The 19,460-nt window shown below is 41.4% G+C and overlaps 1 protein-coding gene and 1 long non-coding RNA gene across 2 annotated transcripts in view; one reads left to right on the top strand and one right to left on the bottom strand.

Moving 5' to 3' along the window:
* Window positions 1-4,199, top strand: part of LOC131879537 (uncharacterized) — a 16,320-nt gene extending 12,121 nt beyond the window's left edge. Inside the window, exons 11-12 of the mRNA XM_059225890.1 lie at window positions 3,607-3,693; window positions 3,763-4,199. Coding sequence (XP_059081873.1) covers window positions 3,607-3,693; window positions 3,763-3,800 — 125 coding nt within the window. The 3' untranslated portion in view covers window positions 3,801-4,199. The remainder of the gene's footprint in view (window positions 1-3,606; window positions 3,694-3,762) is intronic.
* A 4,428-nt stretch (window positions 4,200-8,627) lies between these two features.
* Window positions 8,628-10,437, bottom strand: LOC131879539 (uncharacterized). The gene is made up of 5 exons (XR_009373166.1): window positions 9,899-10,437; window positions 9,449-9,835; window positions 8,981-9,341; window positions 8,751-8,912; window positions 8,628-8,693 (listed from the first exon to the last, which is right to left on the bottom strand). It is a non-coding gene; the product is annotated as an uncharacterized LOC131879539 (long non-coding RNA).
* Between the last annotated feature and the right edge of the window lie 9,023 nt (window positions 10,438-19,460).

Genomic DNA, 19,460 nt, shown 5'->3' with positions numbered 1-19,460 from the left:
TTGTCAGCTCTCAAATTCATAGGAAATGAGTTGGACCAGTCAGTTTGCTCAAAGGTTTTCTTTGTAGGGGACTTCAATTTTCCGGCTAGCGTTGTAGAGTGGGAGGCTAGTCCAGATGGGTATATTCCCATTTCGAAATCGACGTCTCAGTCGTTCGAAAAGCTGGAGGAATTTGCGATCTTGCGCAATTTCTCCCAGCATGTTGGTGTAGCCACCAGAGCGAATAGCGTTCTTGACTTGTTTTTTCCAATGACCCTGATCTGATCCAGAATGTCCATGTGACGCCTAGTAATCTGTCAGATCATCATGTTCTCGAGATAAGGTCGACCATTACTCAAAAACCGGCGTGCTCTAGAGTAAGACCGGCCAAAAAGGTCGGTCTGGCTAAGTTCAAGTTCAAAGATGAACATTGGCCGTTGATTATAGAAAGGTTAGGGGAGCTTGATCTCAATACCATGCTGAAGAATGGATCATCCATAGACGTAGCCTTAGACGAAATGATTCTAGTTTTTGGAGGGCGTCTGTTCGACTCTGGCAATCTCTGAATTTGTTCCACAGGGCGGGGAACAGTCTAAAATTCCGAAGTACAGGAAGCATTTGTTCAAAAAGAGTTGCAAACTAGCAAATTAGCAAAAAGGCTCCAGAGCAACTTGAATCCAGGAGTTGTGGCTAGTCTTCAAAGAAAGTTGGACTTCATCCAAGGTAGAATTAAGGCCTCCATTGAGACAGATCAGTTGAACAAGTAAAGTAGAGTTGTTCAAGAGGTGAGGTCGAATCCGAAGGCGTTTTTCAAACTCGAAGAGAAAGATCAAACACCCTGTAGGGTCTTTTGAGGTCGATGGGGAAGCCATAGACAATGTAGAGTGTATGGCAAGCATACTTGGAGATCAGTTCTCTAGTGTGTTTTCAACTCCACTGAGTTTAGGAGCAACAGTCCATTGCTCTATTGATGAGTTTGTTGGGACTGGCAAGGCTCGTCAAGTTGAGCATTTAGATGATCTTGTAGTCACAGATCAGGACGCTTTAGAGGCCATCAGGGACTTGAGACTCTCGAGCTCCCCTGGCCCTGATGGGGTGACATCTCAGTTTCTGATGAGATGCTCACTGGTTCTTGCTCCTGTTTTCTCGTACTTGATGTGTTGCATCTTGGACCAGGGTAAGTTCCCCTCTTCTCTGATAGTTCCAATTTTCAAAGGGGGAGATAAGTCACTCCCCAGGAAATATAGGCCGATTTCTCTCACTTCGAATATTGCGAAGGTGCTTGAGAAGATCATGAAGTTCAACCTTGTTGAATTTCTTTATATTCATGAAGTCCTTCCTCATAGCCAGCATGGGTTCCGAGCACATTTTAGCACGATTACCCAACTGATTGAACATATAGAGCAGGTTATTGAGGGACTGGAGAGCCATGAATCAGTCGATGTAGTCTATCTCGACTTTGCCAAGGCCTTTGACAAGGTAGATCATGGCCTTTTAGTTAACAGGCTCCATGAGATTGGGATCCAAGGCAAGGTTCTCAATTGGCTAAGAAGTTTCATTTGTGGTAGGAAACAATTAGTTAAGGTTGAGGGATCTCTTAGTGACATACATAATGTCAAGTCGGGTGTCCCTCAGGGCTCCACTTTGGGTCCTCTCCTTTTCATTATCTTCATTGCTCCGCTTCAGAAGCTTGGTAGTAGTAATGTCAGTATCTCTTCTTATGCTGATGATACAAAATTGGTAGTTGGTAGGAATGGTCAGAACTCCGGTTGTCTGTTAGAGGTCCTAGATCAAATCTACTCATGGGTTGCTGCGAGTAACATGGCACTGAATGGAATGAAATTCCGCTCAATGACCTTTGGGTCGACGCCATTAGACACTCCACTGGTAGATAATGGAGTTAAAGATATTGAGCAGGTCTCATCCATGAAAGATCTAGGTGTAGTCCTCCAAAATAATGGAAAGTTCGATGAGCATATCCAGTTGAAGGTGGGTAAGGCTTTTCAAATGTGTGGTTGGATATATCGCACGTTTAAGTCCAGAAGATAGGTATCGCGATGCTAACTCTGTACAAGTCGATTGTTCAGCCGCATCTTGAATATGCCTCTCCCATTTGGGCTCCAATGAGTTCAGCAGGTTTGCAAAAGCTCGAGCAGGTCCAAGATGTTTTACTAGGAACATCGAGGATATGAGAGACGTCTCGTACTGGGAGAGGTTAGAAAGGTTGGGATTGTACAGTATTCAGAGAAGGTACGAAAGGTATCTGATATTTTACGTTTTCAAAAGCATTCATGAGCTTTGTCCCAACCCAGGATTTAGGGTCAATTGTAGTGACCGTAGAGGCTTAATGTGCGTTTTGAGAGCACCTTCAAGCCTCGAGAATCCAGGCTAGTTAAAACAATGAAGTCCCCGTCTCTTCTTTCTCGGGCTCCTTCATTGTTCAATTTGATGCCTCAAATATTCGTAGGGTTTATGTAGGGGTTGATCCAGTAGCAAGATTTAAGTCAGACTTGGACAAGTTTTTGACTAAAATTCCGGATCAACCTTATATTCAAGGATTAGCCAGATCAGCCAATTCTAATTCGTTGGTCGATCAAGTAATACATATAAATAAAAGTCAAGTAAAATGAAAATTCTTCTCGTCTTGAACTGCTGGGATTCCAATCTTGGTAGCGGTAAGGAAGTCCGCAAAAAAAAAAAACTAAACACAAAGATGGAGATAGTAAGCAAGAAGTAAGGGACAAAGAAAAGCAAGGAATCAAGAACATATGTAAACTAGGAAAACAACACAAAAACACATAAATAAACTCAACAAACGGGTCTAACACAAAATAAAATCAATACAGTAATGAACAATAAATTCTAACTCTAAAGGACCAATACAATCAAAGTAAAGAACAACACATAACGATTTGGAACTAGAAATACTACAATACAAATCAGAGAGAAACTGCTAAAGTTAAAAATAGACATAAATGAGCAATAAACTTATTAGGCTTTAAAGTAATTACATCTTACCAAAGAGCCGTAAAAACTCAAACCTAATTGACAGAATGAATGGCAATTCCCATTCATTCACCCACACCCAAACACTACGAACACTACACGTTCACAACAACCAAGGAGCAACAGAGGAAGTCACACCTTGGTTCGAAATACCTGGGAGATAAAAACAGCAGCAAACTAAAATGCGACTGTTCTCAGCGAGCTCCAAAACAAGAATTATGATGCGAAATAAATCAGGAGGACTAGCAAAATAATTTCATCGCAAAATCATAAAAATCTTACACCAACCTAATTAATTCTTCCTATGATAAATTAGAGACAGGAATTTTGAATGTAGCGAGCATTTGCGATTTTCGCTTGATATGAAAATGTCCCTGCTTGGATCAAAATACGGGTTTTTGGCAGTTAATGAGGACTTGAGCTCTTGTTATTGTTCGATTCAACACCATTTGCCATAAGCTACAATCTTAATTGTACTTTTTGACAAAGCAAAGACTTATATCGTTGTTGTGGTGACACATATGAATGGTTTAAGCTAAAGTTATGACGAGAGACTAAACTGACCCAGAAAGTGCTTTCTTAAAAGCATTGAAAGGACTGCATTTTCTCTTACACCTATAGATTGCTCCCCCCCTTTCCAAGTGCGGATTTTTACGAACAAGATATCTGATATCGAAGATGATGAAACAAATACTAAAATAAGTCGAGGCAAGTGTTATTTTATTATCTTCAAGTCATCATCATGCAAATCTTTCAATGGACCAATTTTCGTTCTAGGTGTTTGTTTTGAGTATACTCAAATTCCGTGTAACTAAAAGGATCCCTCAACAACGCCTTCATCGATTTGGAATTGAGGTCCAAGTTTTGGAAGATATTGTGACATATCATCTGAATACTGATGAATGAATTTGCTTTATGTTTTGATTACAATGTGTCTATTTTTCAAGCTCAAGAGAACTAAAAAATGTCGCCCATAAAGAGTTCATGTAACCCACAAGATATTGGTAGCATTATCATTTACAGCTCTAAAACCAAAACAGCGCGAATTAAATTTGTCGACGTTGCTCGGAGTTCCATGCACAATCGAGTACATCATCCTGATATGATATGGATAAATGATGTACAGGATGAACGATAGTTCACGGAACGGTGTTTATCAAAGTGTCTAGAGAAAGTGTATATCAAGGTCTTGTGAAAACTACAAAATTGATGGATTTCCCAACGTGCAGCGTGTTTGGCGGTGAGATGTCGACCAAGTGTCAACCTGTAAAGCTATTCCTTATTTAGGTTATCACGGCTTATGCCGTACTCTCTCATTCCTCATACATGCTGTCTGTGTATGTGCGATCCCTTTTATCCATGCCCCAAGTACCGTTCAATAAACAGCGTCTGTCTGTTCTCCGACCGTCCATAACATCACACAACCCAATGCTCGTAGAGACGTCGTAATCCATCATAAGTAGCTTCTTCAGCCCTTCATTGCTGATAGACCAGTTCTCGGAAAGTTGTGAAATTTGGAGACACTCCCAAGGAAGTGAGTCTCAGAAATTGATCTGACGTACTCTCGCAAACCCTAGACAACATTCCTGTAGATATTATGAGAAAGAAAGAGACTCTGGATAAGAAATCCCATCCCCGATAATTGTTGTCACCAAAATGCCGGCCCTTGAACACGAAAGACGAGCGAACTCGTCGTGGACAACTTTGAAATTGATGAACACGGGGCCACGGGATTTCAATAAGTCAGGGCCTTTCACCCCTGGCTGGTGGACGGAACACTCCGTAGCATCCAATAAAGATTCAATTTAACCATCAACTGCTATAACATAAACCTGAAGACCTGGAGGCAAATTCAACTGTGGTGTTCTTTTTAAAACGGGTATGGAGTCTAGTGTAATTCATTTCAACTATTTAACTACTTTTAATTTTAACTACTACTACGACAATTCTTGCAATTTTCCAGCTAGATCGAGGTTCCTTTGTGCCGACCAATAATACCTCCGTTCCAACCCGGACATTCTCTATCCTTACGGTCCATTTTTCTTGGACAATAATGTCGGAAGATATTCCATTGTCCACCTAGTCCAGACTTTGTCAATGATGGCTTGAACATAACGAAAATGTTGGGATCGTCTTTGAACCCCAAAGTGTCAAGAAACGATTGGGAGTGAGGACTTGATGATCATTGACATCAGTTCCAACGTAGGTGAGCGGTCTCGAATTAAGGAGTTCCATGACCTCACATACTACCGTTCGCAACTCGTAGTCTCGTAGATGACGCCGAGAATTTTGTTCTTGGTCAAGCACATTGGCCATTGCCGTCTTTGCTGAACGCACGAGCGATTCATGACCTCCTTCCCAATGAGAGCTCCGGGGACTTGAAATTTCCACCGAACCGATTCCATCCCGTCGGAATTATTTGCTTCCAATTCAAGGAAAAGATTCTTTACTCCAACAAAATTTGTCCCATTGTGCCAGTACGTGTTTTCAGATTGGCCTTGGGTGTTTGGACAGTTTCGGAACACGTTCAAAAAGTCCTGAGAGGATAAAGACGGTGCAATCTCGCGATGCACGACCCGAATGGTCATACATGTGAAGATGGCATCCCATCGTTTTTCAATCTTGTTAGGCAAGACCAAGACCTCCAAGGGACCAAAAAAGTCCACCGAAGTGTGGAAGAACGGCGGTCGCCCGATTGCCAGTCTCTCCTGAGGTAAATCGGCCATCTCTTGATTCGCTGGTCTGGCAAACTAATCTGACATTTTCGACAGCTCAGACGGACTCTCTTCACTAACTCGAAGCCACAAAGGATCCAGTTCTTTTGACAGAGTAAGGCGAGAGGATGATTCACACTGGGGTGATGATTTTTTTTTCATGAATGTGCTCCACAATCGACTTAGTAAGAGGATACTTTCGGCAAAGGATGATGGGATGTTTTTGATCGTAGACTACTTCTGCGAGGCCGATCCGCCCTCTCGCACGAAGAAGTTTGCAATCGTCAAGGAATGGGAACAATTGGTTCAACTTCGATGGTTTCGAGATGGCCTTATTTGAGTGTAGAGCCTCAACTTCCTCTCGGAACGTTTCAAGGTGAGCTGTCCAAATGAGTTGGCTTAGTGCACTATTACTGTTAAGTGCTCGGGATTCCGTTTCGTTCTGAAGTGCTTCTTCCAGATTATCGAATTCTCCGCCTGTAGTAATCACGTGAACTCGTGGTTGTTGGTTGAACTTCGATTGTAGCTCATGATTGCCAAAATCTAAATTTTGTGATGGAGAGATTGGAGGCCATTGACCCTCGGACAGGCGTAGAAATGTTGGACCTTGGAACCAAAGTTTTGGAATATCCTCGGCAGAAACGGGTTGTCCTTTCCCGGAACGTGCGGCCAAGACTTTAATTCTGTAGTGCTCTGGATTTCCCCGACTCTATGGGCCACATATGGTGGGCAGGGTTTATTATGCAGGAATGTACGACCTTGCAGTCCATCCAAAACATCTCACTCTTCACCTCCACACAAAGAGCGTTGACTACATTCTGAGATAAACGGGATCCTAAACCAGCGGCTTGCAATTCCAACCGTAGGATGGTCACGGGGTTCTTGGGGGATACTCGAGTCTTGGAACAAACCAGAGTTATGTCCACAACCCCTCTGTATGAAGTTCGGATGTATGTGACGGCACCAAAGCCATTTTCGGATGCATCACAAAATGTATGTACTTCTGCCGCACTTTCAGCATTCTGAAGATTGTTGGAATAGCACCTGTGAAACCGAAGGTTTGGTAGTTGATCTAGATTATTAATCCACTTTCTCCACCAATTCGATTGTACTGAAGGGATTTCATCATCCCACTCCTGGCCTTGGACAACCGTCTACTTCATTTTGATTTTTCCGGCAACCACTATAGGAGCCATTAAACCAAGAAGGTCCCGCTAAACGGCTCAACACTGATCTTCTTGTCAAACGCTCGATGTTTTGAGCAACTGCTTCAAACACTAATGTATCCTGTCTTGTATTCCATTTCAAGCCGAGGACTTTGTTCACGGATGCCTTTTCCAGAAGAGCTTTGTTCTTGGTTGCCTCTCCTCCCAGTTCTTGCGCCAAGGTAGGGCAATTTAAAATCCAACCCGTAAGGTTAAAGTTTCTTTCAGTGACAACTCTTTTCACCTCAAGACATTCTTGCAATGCAGTTTGCTTGACGCGTAGCTGTTCAGATAATTGTCGGCGTAAACTTGAGTCGAAACGCGACGTTTGGTTTTATTGTAGCATTTGGAATCTGCCGCCGTCTGAATAAGTGTGAGAATGGCGAGGCATGGCGATGGCGAATCTCCAAACACAACTCCTGTCATTTGGTACGTTTCTGGAGGATCTGTATCCTTGTTGCGCAACAGAAACCTATGGTAACGGGTGTCATCTTCCTATAGACCAATCCGACTCTACATAGCCTCGATATCTAACGTTACGGCCACTGAACCTTCTCGGAAGCGAATCAACACATCAAATATGTCATTTTGTAGAGATGGCCCAGTCAAAAGACTATTATTCAAACTTTTACACCTGTACTTTGCTTCGAAGTCGAACACAATTCTAACCTTGGTGCCACATTTTTTCCATACACCATGATGTGGAAGGAAACATTGTTTTGGATGATATAACTCGATTGGGTTATTGATGTTCTTGGCGTAGCCATTTCTCCATGGCCTCACTATACGCTTGCTTAAACGTTGAATTCCGCTGGAATCGGCGTTCCAGACCTTCAAAACGTTCCAAAGCCAACAATCAATTATTGGTAAGTCTCTCAATTCCTGGAATCCATGGGAGCGCCACTTCATATCCAGGACGACCCGAATATTTCTTAGTGATCTCCTTGTTCAGTTTAAGCGTACAGGTGTCTTCGAGATTAAGACTTTGTCTTTCCAATATCTCTGCTTCGGACCCGTAGGATTTGGTGGCGAAGAAGTCTGATATCATTTGATCAAAATGTCTCTCTTGATGTGACAAAAATTGACCTGATGAGCCAAGAACCCCAATTCTTGAACTCGACCTCGGGCTACCCATCCAAGAGGTGTTCAGAAGGTGTAAGGTTCTTATCGGTTCCTAATCGCCATTTCAACGGCACTATCAGTGAGTTTGAGTCCAAAGCCAAGAGAACTTCGACCATCCCTGCATGTTGGGAAAACGGAATGTCCTCCAAATGCTTCCAACGATGTTGTAATGATTTCGAGGAGAGTCCTCTCAAATTCTTGGATACCTCTGGGAGAGACTTGACTGCTAATGGATGAGTGGGCTCCCAACAAAATATTATTTTCAGCACTGTCCATCGTCTGTGTTCTATTAGTACAATGAATTTGAATTTTTCTGAGACTCTTGTCGATACAGCCGATTCTTTTTAATAATGATTCGCTAGCGAAAGATGTGTCCGAACCTTCATCTACCAATGCGTGCGTAATCACATCGCCCTTAAGACCACGACATTTGATATGGATTATGCCTAGGATGTACTTGGAACGTCCCTTGGTATTTTGTACCACTGCTTCGGTAACCAGAGGTGGAAGGCTGGTGCACATCCCAGTTCCAGTTACACCACCTGTGGTCAGCATCCTTTGACCGTGCAACAATGGATGGTGTAGGTTTGTCTCTCCGCATCTGACTCTAGATCGACATTCTGACTGAGCATGGCCTTTTTCAAGCGATCGGAAACACAGGCCCTCTCTGCAACAGGGATTTTCTTAAATTTGGGACAAAATGTGATAGCATGATCTTGCGTACACAAGAGACAACTCTTTAAAAAACCTTAGTTGTCACATTATTTGAAGCTGAGAATGTGAGCTTCTTGGGTTGGTTGGCTGTTGATCCCATTTATTGCATTGATGTTCCTTGTCGATTCTCCCTATGGACTGCACGGAGGAGCCACGCACAAAATTCGGTCTCCTTCCCATTTGAAGGCAAGTTCCTTTAGTAATCATACCATGAATAAAAATTCTGTTTGTCTAACTTACCCTCAAGTATTCTTACGATGTATACAAGAGAAACATCTCCGGTCGGACAATGCTTCTTGATGGTGAACAGATGACCTTGAACTTTGGCCGCAAAATCGGCCAGACTCTCCGCATCTCCTGATTTGACATCGCTCAACTTCTTGCGGGTTCGTTGATGGGCATCCATTACCAAGTCTTGGTCACCATAAACTTGACGAAGGGCTTTCAAGGCATTAAAGTAATCGTAGTCAGAATTATCGTACCCTACAAGAAAGGCTCTTGGTTTCACGCCCAATGATGCTTTAAGAAGTCCCATCTTCTCTTGGGTATTTCTTGCCGTGTCATGGACCATAGCTTGGAACACATTGTTCCACTCTGTAAACTGTAGGATGTCTCTATCAAAGTGAGGCATTTTCACATCAAAGGAACCCCTTCCTCCTCCAGATCGTCCAAACGTAACCGTAGGATTTAGCCTCCAATCATTCTCACCCTCGGCCCAATGCTGTTGATAACCTTCACGATCGACAACTCGTCCTTGTCGTTCAAGATGATCGTTTGGGATCACGTTAGAACGTCCAGGGATTGGCAGGGGCCGACACATCTCCTCCCATCTGTCTGAGGTTCGTTTGGGGGCATCTCTTCTTCGTCGAAATCCTCAACTCGACTTCCCAACAGTAATTCCTCTAATTGGGCTTAAGATCTTCTCTCTCCATCAACGGCTCGTTCCAAGTTAATCATGGCAATCTCAACCGCCCAGGTGTTTGCATTTCTTGTTTCCTGGAGGCGTAAACGTTCTTCTGCCCGATATTGCGGAGCATTTCGTTCTTTACTTCCAAAGATCGTGCTTTGTTCCGCGGCTCTCGCTTCGACATGTTCCTGAACAAATGCCACCGATTTTAAGACCCAATTGGTCTCATCTTCCAATTTTTGTTCCATTACCTCACGTTCCTCTTCTTCTCTCACATTGCCGAGGAAAGTGGTCATCAATGAAAACAATTCATCCAAAGTTGATTTCAATCGATCTGCAAGGACTCTTAACTCCGTTCGCGATACTGCTGGAACAGTTGCTAGTTCCCTCTCCAGATTCGCAATTTGGCTAGTAATAGATTGCTTTTTCTTTCACGCTATGTCCACCTTGCGTCCTTTTGGGTCGAACGGCGAACTTTCTTGGAAGTTTGCCATCTTGTTATGTCACTAAGAGTCCCACGGTTGGAATTTGGAACTGTGTTCACTCTTGTCCAGGTTTGGAAATTTGGACGAATCTCGACAATCAAGGATCCGGCTCAAAGGATCAAATAGTGTATTGAAGATTTCTTTTCACCGCGTACTCTTGTCTTACGACCCTTGATAAACACGAGAAATTAAAATTGTGACAAGGTATATTTCACACGACTTCCAGGGACACCCCCTAATCACGACAGCCCACTCTCGATGAGTCTTCCTCATCTGGCCATCATACCAGAAAAACTCCTTACTGTAATGCATGCCTAAAAAGCCAAGAAGAGTCTACACTGGGGCAGACGAGCAACCACAAACCGAGTCCGTGGTTAGATTCTGATATCGTCGGAACACATTGAATAACAATATTTCATATGTTATACACTTTGATAGATTGAATCATTGCACTTGTTTATCTTGCTTAAGGTTGCCTTGTTTCTCGTTTTAGAATCATTCGGTTTGTTTCTAGAGGAGCCCCATTTCATGGCAACGGGGCACCTACATACCAATGGGTTTAGTCCGTCTCGGCCTCGACATTTGGAAGGCCGACCCTATATACAAGGATCACATTTCTTTTGGATAGTCCCAGGCAGACTGCCTAACTTATTACAAGCGAAACATTTGTTGGCGCGAATGATATGTCTAATAGGCACCAATAATTAGATTTGTGGTTTGTGAGGTCCATTGCTGTTATGACGGATTAAATGACAGGGATAAATCAGTTCCAAATTTAAAGAAGTGAAAACAGAGAGGCAAGAACGTTTTGGGCCCATTTATGCTTCATGCAATTGTTTTTGATTGAGAGAGGCGTAAAGCTCTGGAAGTTCATTTAAGTACGCCCTCTCAAATTAGTGCATCCATGCTTTCGATTTATGAACATATTTACTCACAAATTATTTGCTCTTTCCGTTTCCATATTTTGACTTGCCTTCAGCAAAAAAGAGTACAGGGTTGAAATGCTTTGCCATAACTGTTCATGCTGTCTTGTTATGGTACACCTTTCTGAGAATGAAAATTTAGAGAGAGTGGGTGAGTTTGAATCATGGTTGTGCTTGCGGCGATTGTGGCACAGCCTGGCTCAGCTAACCAGTTAAAAATCCGAATCCCTATCATGCTCTTTCAGGATCGTCTTCTGCTTGCCGTCAATCTGGAGTTCCTAGTACAGTGTTTTCAAGATATTGCGGCCAAAAGCTCAATGATTTCTTCGAAGCCACAGTGCATACTCCGATTTGCGGTGAGTTTACGCACTTAAAATCAAAAGCTACATTTTTCTTTTACGTTACCTTGCTTAACTTGCATCACCGTAAGCCATCAATAAACCACTCAAACCGACCATTGTCGCCACCATAAGCTCGGTTATTTTAAAGTTGCTTATGCATGGAAATCTTAATGACTTTGGCGCATTTTCCTATTCAGTTCTGAGGCCAGAGGCCAGCTTTTTAAAGCTCTAATCTCGGAGTTAGGGGCTTGGATGTTAACCGGTTTGAAAATATACTCTCCAAAGTAGTGGGTAACGTCCAAGCCTTAATTAACTCAGAGGTAAGACCGTTTCAAAAACTTGCCCCAGTTCTTTAAAGCTCTAACCTCCGAATTTATTGGCATGGATGTTAGCCGATTTGAAAATATACTCGCCAAAGTAGTGAGCAGATGCTCATTCTGGGTAACGTCTAAGCCTTAACTCCGAGGTAAGAGCGTTTAAAAAAGCTAAATCCTTAAATATACTTTAAAAGAACCAAAGACTTATATCAATGCTGTGCTGTCACATATAACTGGGTAAAGCTGAAGTAATGACGCGGGACAAAACTGACCATGAAAGTGCTTTCATAAAAGCTATTGAAAGGGCTGCATTTTCTCCTACACCAATAGATTGCTCCCCCCTTTCCAAGTGCGGATTTTTACGAACAAAATATCTGATATCGCCGCTGATGCAACAAATGCTAAAATAAGTCGAGGCAAGTGTTATTCTATAATCTTTCAGTCATCAATATACAAATATTTTAATGATCTTTTTTTTGTAGGTGTTTGTTTTGAGTATACTCAAATTCCGTGAAACTAAAAGGATCCCTCAACAACGCCTTCATCAATTCGGAATTGTGGTCCAGTTTTTGAAAGATATTTTTAACATGTCATGTTGATATTGATTAACGAATTTTGCTTTATGTTTTGATTACTATGTGTCTATATTTCAAGCTCAAGAGAACTAAAAAAATGCCGCGAATAAAGGTTTTGTATAACAAACAAGGCACTGCTTGCATCATTGTGTTCAGCTCTAAAACCATGCATATGCACTAAGTAGCAGCTGACCTTTGCAGAAAACTCATGAATAAATACCCTACTGTTTTTAATTTCCAATATGTATACTGTTTTGTGTTTTGAGAATCTTAATTAAGCTGCTTGATAAAATGCTACAAATTTTAAGATCTTGCAAGGAAGAAGACTTGAAAAGATGGATTCTTGTATTTTCCCCAGAACTTGAAAGGGCTTTTTTGACCACCGTAATAAGAAAGGTGAGACAAAGAGCTTTCCTCTCCAATTGGGACATTGAAGTAGAAGCTGCATGATGATGTCAGCACAAATTTTGGGTGATCACTGGGTTCATTCCAAAACAGAAGAAGTACTAAAAATCCAAGATACAAGTCTCAATATTAGACAAAAAACGTTTCTAAGGTCTCGAAAAGACTATTACGTAAATGGAAAATTCTAGAATATGAAACCTCAGTCGAAGACAGCTTTTTCGCAAAAAAAAGTATATTTTATGCCTGTTCAAGAGTAAAAGTGTGACAGTTTATCAAAATCCAATGCTACATGAACCATTCCTGTAATGGATAAAAGAACTGAAACTCTAATTCAGTCTTTATTAAAGAACTATTAAGCCTCAAAATTTCGAGTGAGCCCCCAAAATTTGAAGATGACTTCATCTTCCTTTCCTGCTTCAATGTCCTAATAGGGGCTGCAAGGTAAGAGTTGAACAAACTCTAGCGGCCAAAAATGAAACATATCGCTAGTAAGGAGTAATCATGACTGTTTCTGATTCATTCAAAACTTTTGAAATCATTTGAAGACAAATGCAAACAAAAGTGATTGCATTTCTTATGAATGATCTGAGGTTATGTGAAATGGTGAATTAAGAGTGATGAGTAGACTTTTTTAATTTGTAGTTCAAATATCTTGTCATTTTGGGGCAATTTAAAACATTCAGGTGTTTTTTGACCAAATTTCCACGAAAATTACATCTTTAGTTTCAAATAATCCTAAAGTGGCCATTGCACCGAGGAACATTAATAATGCACTTTAATATTTCAAGGAGTCATTTGTTAAGTACCTTTTTGCTTAGGATATTCAGCATTTACTTGGTATTTGGTTACTTGGTATTATTCGGTATTTAGTGGCCTCAAAGTAGTCAGAATGAGTTCATCATGCTTGAGGTTGCCTAGGTTCTCGTTTTAAAGTCATTCGGTTTGTTTTTTAGAGGAGCCTCATTTCCTGGCAATGGGGCAACTACGACCAATGGGTTTAGCCCGTCCCGGGCCTCCACATTTGGAAGGTCGACCCTTTATAGGGCATGTTAAGTGAAAGAAATTGAAGAAAACTGCAGTGCGACAGCCCTGATATTGAGTATTTTGAGGAAGACAAACATTACAGCCAACACGCAATGGGCATAGACTGAATTTTTCATTTAATTCAGGTTCCTGGCTTGTTGAAGCCAACGGTATTCTGAAAATGAACCAAGAGTTTAGTACAGTGCCAGAACTGCACATAAAACGACATATTTTTGAGTTTTGGAGCACAACTCACTTGATAGTTGAAACTTTTATTGGATTCCAAAGCAAGTGCGAGTGCAGGTTGGCTATCAAGTCTGCCTTATTTCTTCCTCCCAAAAATGCTGAAAATCAGTGTTGCCGCGCTACATCTTTCTTGAATTTCCTTTGCTTTACATGCCCTATACAAGGAGCACATTTCCTTTGGATAGTCCTAGACAGACTACCTAACTTGTTACGAGCGAAACATTTGTTGGGGTGAACAATTTGTCTAATTGGCACGAATGATTAGAAATGTGAGCTATAAGGTCCATTGCTCCTGTGAGCCATCTTTAAAGAGGTGAGAACAGTGAGGCAGTTGTGCCCTTTGATGTGTCTTGCAATTATTTTTAATAACAACAATAATGATGATCTTTATTGAGACTCTCGGTCATGTCGATGCGCGTGACGTTTGTGTGCTTCTATGCATCATATTTCAGGCAACATATACTGATGTGTTCTTCAAGTTTTAATACGTTCAGTTTTCTAAAAATAGAACCAGATTGGGCCCGTGTTCTAAGTAAAATCTTAAATCCACCTCGCTTTTACTCTCGAAAATTCATCTGTTGGTCAACCTGTCTATCCAGAAACTTCAAAACCTTCTCATCTCTGGTGCACTCTTATTTGTTACTTGTTTGATTGGTTGTCTGTTAACATGAAATCAAAATACATCGCTACTTAACGAGGAATAAACAACAAAAACTTAAAAGGCAATATATTTGGATTTTAAAGGTATCGAAAGTTTTTCTAACATTTGATCGTCTCCAAATTCCATTTTGATTAGATCTATACCATAGTGCTATGCTGGTTGTCATTTGCGAACCTGATAACTTTAAATTGGGCGATTGGTGGTGTATTACAAACGCAAACAAAAGAAGGAACGGTTCATGGAACTGCCCTGTGGGAGGAGACCACATATGTTGTTAAATCCAGACGTTCGTCCACCAATTTCCACACTTTGTCGATCACTTCTACCATTCAGTCTAATTATCAACAAAATCGACTGTTTAATGATAATATCTAAGGTTATATACATTTTGATATTTTTAATTGTTGCCCATCAATTTCCACACTTTGTGGCATGTCAACTAAATAAAAGTTCAGACCCGCTTAAAAATTTTGCCCCCAAACCTTTCTTTGAAAGTTTCCTGAGAATAACTTCATTGTTGATGGTGTCAAAGACTTTTTTAAGTTGTGAGGATTTGGCAATTTATTATTTCTAATTTTTATGCAAAAATATTCTGTGGCAAATTATGAACTGCATTCTTGATTGGATGAACGAGGCGAAATCACAACTAAGGGTCCTGAAGAGGCAAACATTAACTGGCACATTATCTTATCGACAAATTTAAAACAACAACAACAGTGTTTTGAAACCGATCAGCTTGTGTTTGTACAGGCCTTTGCTTCATTTCACAACTAGCCCCTTTTCACAAAGAATTTGATACATTCCATTTCCACAACAGTCCCCCTTAGAACCGTATCATTTGCGTTATGAAGCTTTGGAGCGTACTCTCCGATTGTCCTCAATTACTTCACAAGAATGCACAATGTCTGATCTGGGTGAGTGAAGTAATGTGTTTCCTCAACCGTTCCATATCTATTCATCCTCAATACTCGTTGACATTTTTGGATCATTTTCGTCTCCATAAACTAATTTTTTACATAATGCATTCCTTCATTTTGTCATTCAATGATTATCATTTTATCAGTTCCCTTTTACTTGTCAGGTTCACTACGAATTATGAACAAAACTGCCGCGGACACTCGAAAAATCGATTGAAGGTGATCTGGATTTATCACTACATATCGGATGACAAAATTTTGTGAAGAAGTAGAAACCAGAAAACTTGTATTTGAGGTTGCGTTTGTTGATTGTTTACCATTCCGTTCCATTCATTGCCTTTTTTGTCTGCTTTTTTTCAAGTACACGTAATGAAGAATGATCTTTAAAGGTTAGATGATTCCATTTTTCACTTACCACGGGGAGATGAAATAGTGTCACAGGGCCGTTCGGGCACTCTTAGGCGGCCTGGACTATCTTGAGCCGTTACATGCATGCTTTCCATTTTTTAGCACGACCATGGCCTTAATCAAGAATGTCACAGTTTTGAATCAAAGAATAAAAACTTTCTCACACGCTTCATTCAAAAAATATAAGTTTCTCACCAATGAGGCCAAAATATCTGCTTTTTAAGTTTAAGTCGTTAAATCTACTGGCCGGCTCCTCTGTGGCTCATACTATTGTAACTGCAAAGCCAAACTAACTCTGATGATTAATACAATCGATTTAACACGCATATCTTACTTGACGCTCATAATTTTTTCAGGCAATTAATAAATATTTTTTGGATGAAAAGTGTACCATAGAGTTAATTTTTTAATTCGAAGCGATTACATTCAAGGTTGAGGCCATGTTAGTGCTTGAAACGGACTAACAATATTTTTGACCTTTCCCGCGACATGTGTTGCCCAAACATCCATTTGGCCGATCTAAGCTTGCTCGAGAACCAATTACTTGAGAACAAGTTTAAGATCGAGCAACTACGCGGACAATGACTTTTTTGTGACCGTTATTTTGGATCAATATATTGGAGTTGAGCGCGACCCCCGGTAACTAATTGATGGCTGTTTGTTTCTCGGCGATGACCAATACTATGAAGAAGCCAAAAGGTTGCTTAGAAAGCTCTACGGTAATGACCTGTTGGTGGCCAATAGATTTTTAAAAGACTTACGGAATTGGCCACCGGTGAAAGACAATGGTGTGAAGGACTGTGGAGAGTTTTATAATGCTTTGCTTCAATGTTCAATAGTGGTCAAGAAAGGCGAACTTGATTCTCCTCGATTAATCGGCGATTTAGTGGCAAAGCTGTTCTATTCCTCAAGAAATGCTTGGCGTGGTCTCGTGATTCGAATCCGTTCACAGTATGAGCGGCCCTCAACTTTCCACGGGTTCATAGGATTTGTTGATAACCCTCTTAAGAAGTTCAGCGATCCACTTTATAGAGAGGAAGCTTTGAAGAGCTCGGCATCGAGAAGCTCACCCAGCATCGAAGTGAAGTGGAGCAAACCCAAGCTGACCCAATAAGTTACCACCTACATCATGTCCACAGGGGCGTTAAAGGGCAATGGAAGTAAATGTTTGGCTTGCGAAAAGAATCACGACGTGGAAGACTGCTGAACGTTCATGGGCATGAATATGGGTAGTAAGAAAGATTTGATAATGAAACGAGGAGCTTGCTTTGGATGGCTGAATCCTGGCCACTTGTCAAAGAATTGTCAAGAGAGGAATAATGCAAGGTTTTCAACAAAAGGCACCCCACATCCTTGCATATCGACAAGAAAGAAGTAATTGAAGACGCAAGTCCGACGCTTTCTGTTCGGGCAGCCTGGTGGTCCAATGGTATTGTCGCCATGAGCGTCGTGAAAGTTCTGGTATTTCACGATCAGAGTCCAAACAAATTCATTGAAGGATTAGCTCCGTTAGACCCCCTTCTGATGGAGTTGGGCATTGTTGGAGTGAAAGACTCGAATATCAATTCACACCATCAAATGGGTAGAGGAAGTCGAGACGGAAATCGTGAGTGGAATTCGAGCTACCACGCCAGACCAATCGAATGAGATACAACTGAGGTCTGCTTTCACTCGTGAATCAATCCCACTTCAGGCCAGCGAGATAGTCCGACCTGAAGTGTTGAAGCAATGGCCCGTCTTCAACGGAATTCGAGACGATATCGCTCAAGTCGATTTTGAACTTCCCGTTTTGCTTTTGATCGGGGCGGACAATCCCGGGGCACTTCGTTCTCTCGATGTCATTGTGGGTGATCCCAAAGACCCGAGTGCTCCATACGCCATTAAAATCAAGCTGGGATGGTCCGTCATGGGACCAATGGGTGGAGAAACGAATGTCAAAAAGGTATCATGTAACAAGGTCAAAACTCTTCCTTCAAGAATTGTGGCACGAGGAATTATCAAAGACCTGGGAGTATCTGAAATGATGAACTGTTTTTCGGCATTTGACTTTGATGTGTCTGGATTGTCATCTTCCTTGGCCAACATGGGTGTGACCGACGAAATATCTGGAGAAGATCTCGAGTTCATCCAAGTAGTTGTGGCTGGCCTTCAAAGAAAGTTGGAGTTGATCCAAGGTAGAATTAAGGCCTCCATTGAGACAGATCAGTTGAAAAAGGAAAGTAGAGTAATTCAGGAGGGAAGGTCGAATCCGAAGGCATTTATCTCTTATGAAAACTCTAAGAGAAAGATGAAACACCCTGTAGGTCAATGGGGAAGCCATAGACAACGTAGAGTCTATGGCCAACATACTTGGAGATCAATTCTCTATTGTGATTTCAACTCCGAAGAGTTTAGGAGCAACAGCCCATTGCTCTGTCGAGAAGTTTGCGGCGATTGGCAAGGCTTGTCAAATTGAGCGTTTAGATGATCTTGTAGTCACAGATCAAGATGCTTTAGGGGCCATAAGGGACTTGAGACTCTCGAGCTTTCCTGGCTCTGATGGAGTGACATGTCAGTGCCTGATGAAATGCCATTGGTTCTTGCCCCTGTTTTCTCGTATTTGATGCGTTGTATCTTGGATCAGGGCAAGTTTCCATCTTCACTAAAATTGGCGCAACTAAAAGCCGATTTCTCTCACTTCAAATATTGCTAAGGTGGTTAGCTTCATTCATGATAGGAAGCAAATTGTTAAGGTTGAGGGATTCCTTTTTGACATTCATGATGTCAACTCAGGTGTTCCCCAGTGTTCCATGCCCCTCCTTGTTGTAATATTCATTGCCCCACTTCAAAAGAGAATCTAGGCTAGTTCAAACAATGAAGTCCAACTCTCTTCTTCCTCAGGCTCCTCCATTGTTTAAATTGCTTCCCTCTAATATTCGTAGGGAATACGTAGGCCTTGCTGATCTGGAAGCATCTGTCAAGTCAGAATTAAAAAGAAATTTAAGTAGCCATCCAAAATCAACCCTTCATTCAAGGAATTATTTGGTCTGCCAACTTAAATTCGTCGGTAGGCAAAGTGTCATATAAAGATTGAAAGGTATTGAATAGACGAATCATAACTTTCATTTGAATAGTGCTGGGGATGGGATTACCTATAGCGTTAAGAAAAGCATGTGAAGAACCAAACCCAAATAAAAAAATGGTGTCAAATATGCAGGACATAACTATTAAGGACATTATTCGTTCCTCAATAAAAGGAACTATTTACAGTTACAGTTACTTTGGTCTAAAATAGCAATTCGTTACACAACCATTACTAAAAATGTAATGGCAATACTCGTTACAATTACTGATAAAAAGGAAGAAAATCGGCCCCAAGAATTGGCATCGACACATCCGCTACCACAAAACTCCACTCGAAAACAGATCCAAGGCCAATATCGATTTTTCGCGCTAATGCTCCAAAAGTGGTAATTCGTGTGCTGCTAGCGGTGACCAAATTACCAGAGTAGTTGGCAGGCCCAAGTAATGAC

Source organism: Tigriopus californicus, chromosome 4, assembly GCF_007210705.1.
Source record: "Tigriopus californicus strain San Diego chromosome 4, Tcal_SD_v2.1, whole genome shotgun sequence".
NCBI classification, from domain to species: Eukaryota; Metazoa; Arthropoda; class Copepoda; order Harpacticoida; family Harpacticidae; genus Tigriopus; species Tigriopus californicus.
Note: the sequence above shows the minus strand (reverse complement) of the source record. Positions and strands in the feature narration are given on the sequence as shown.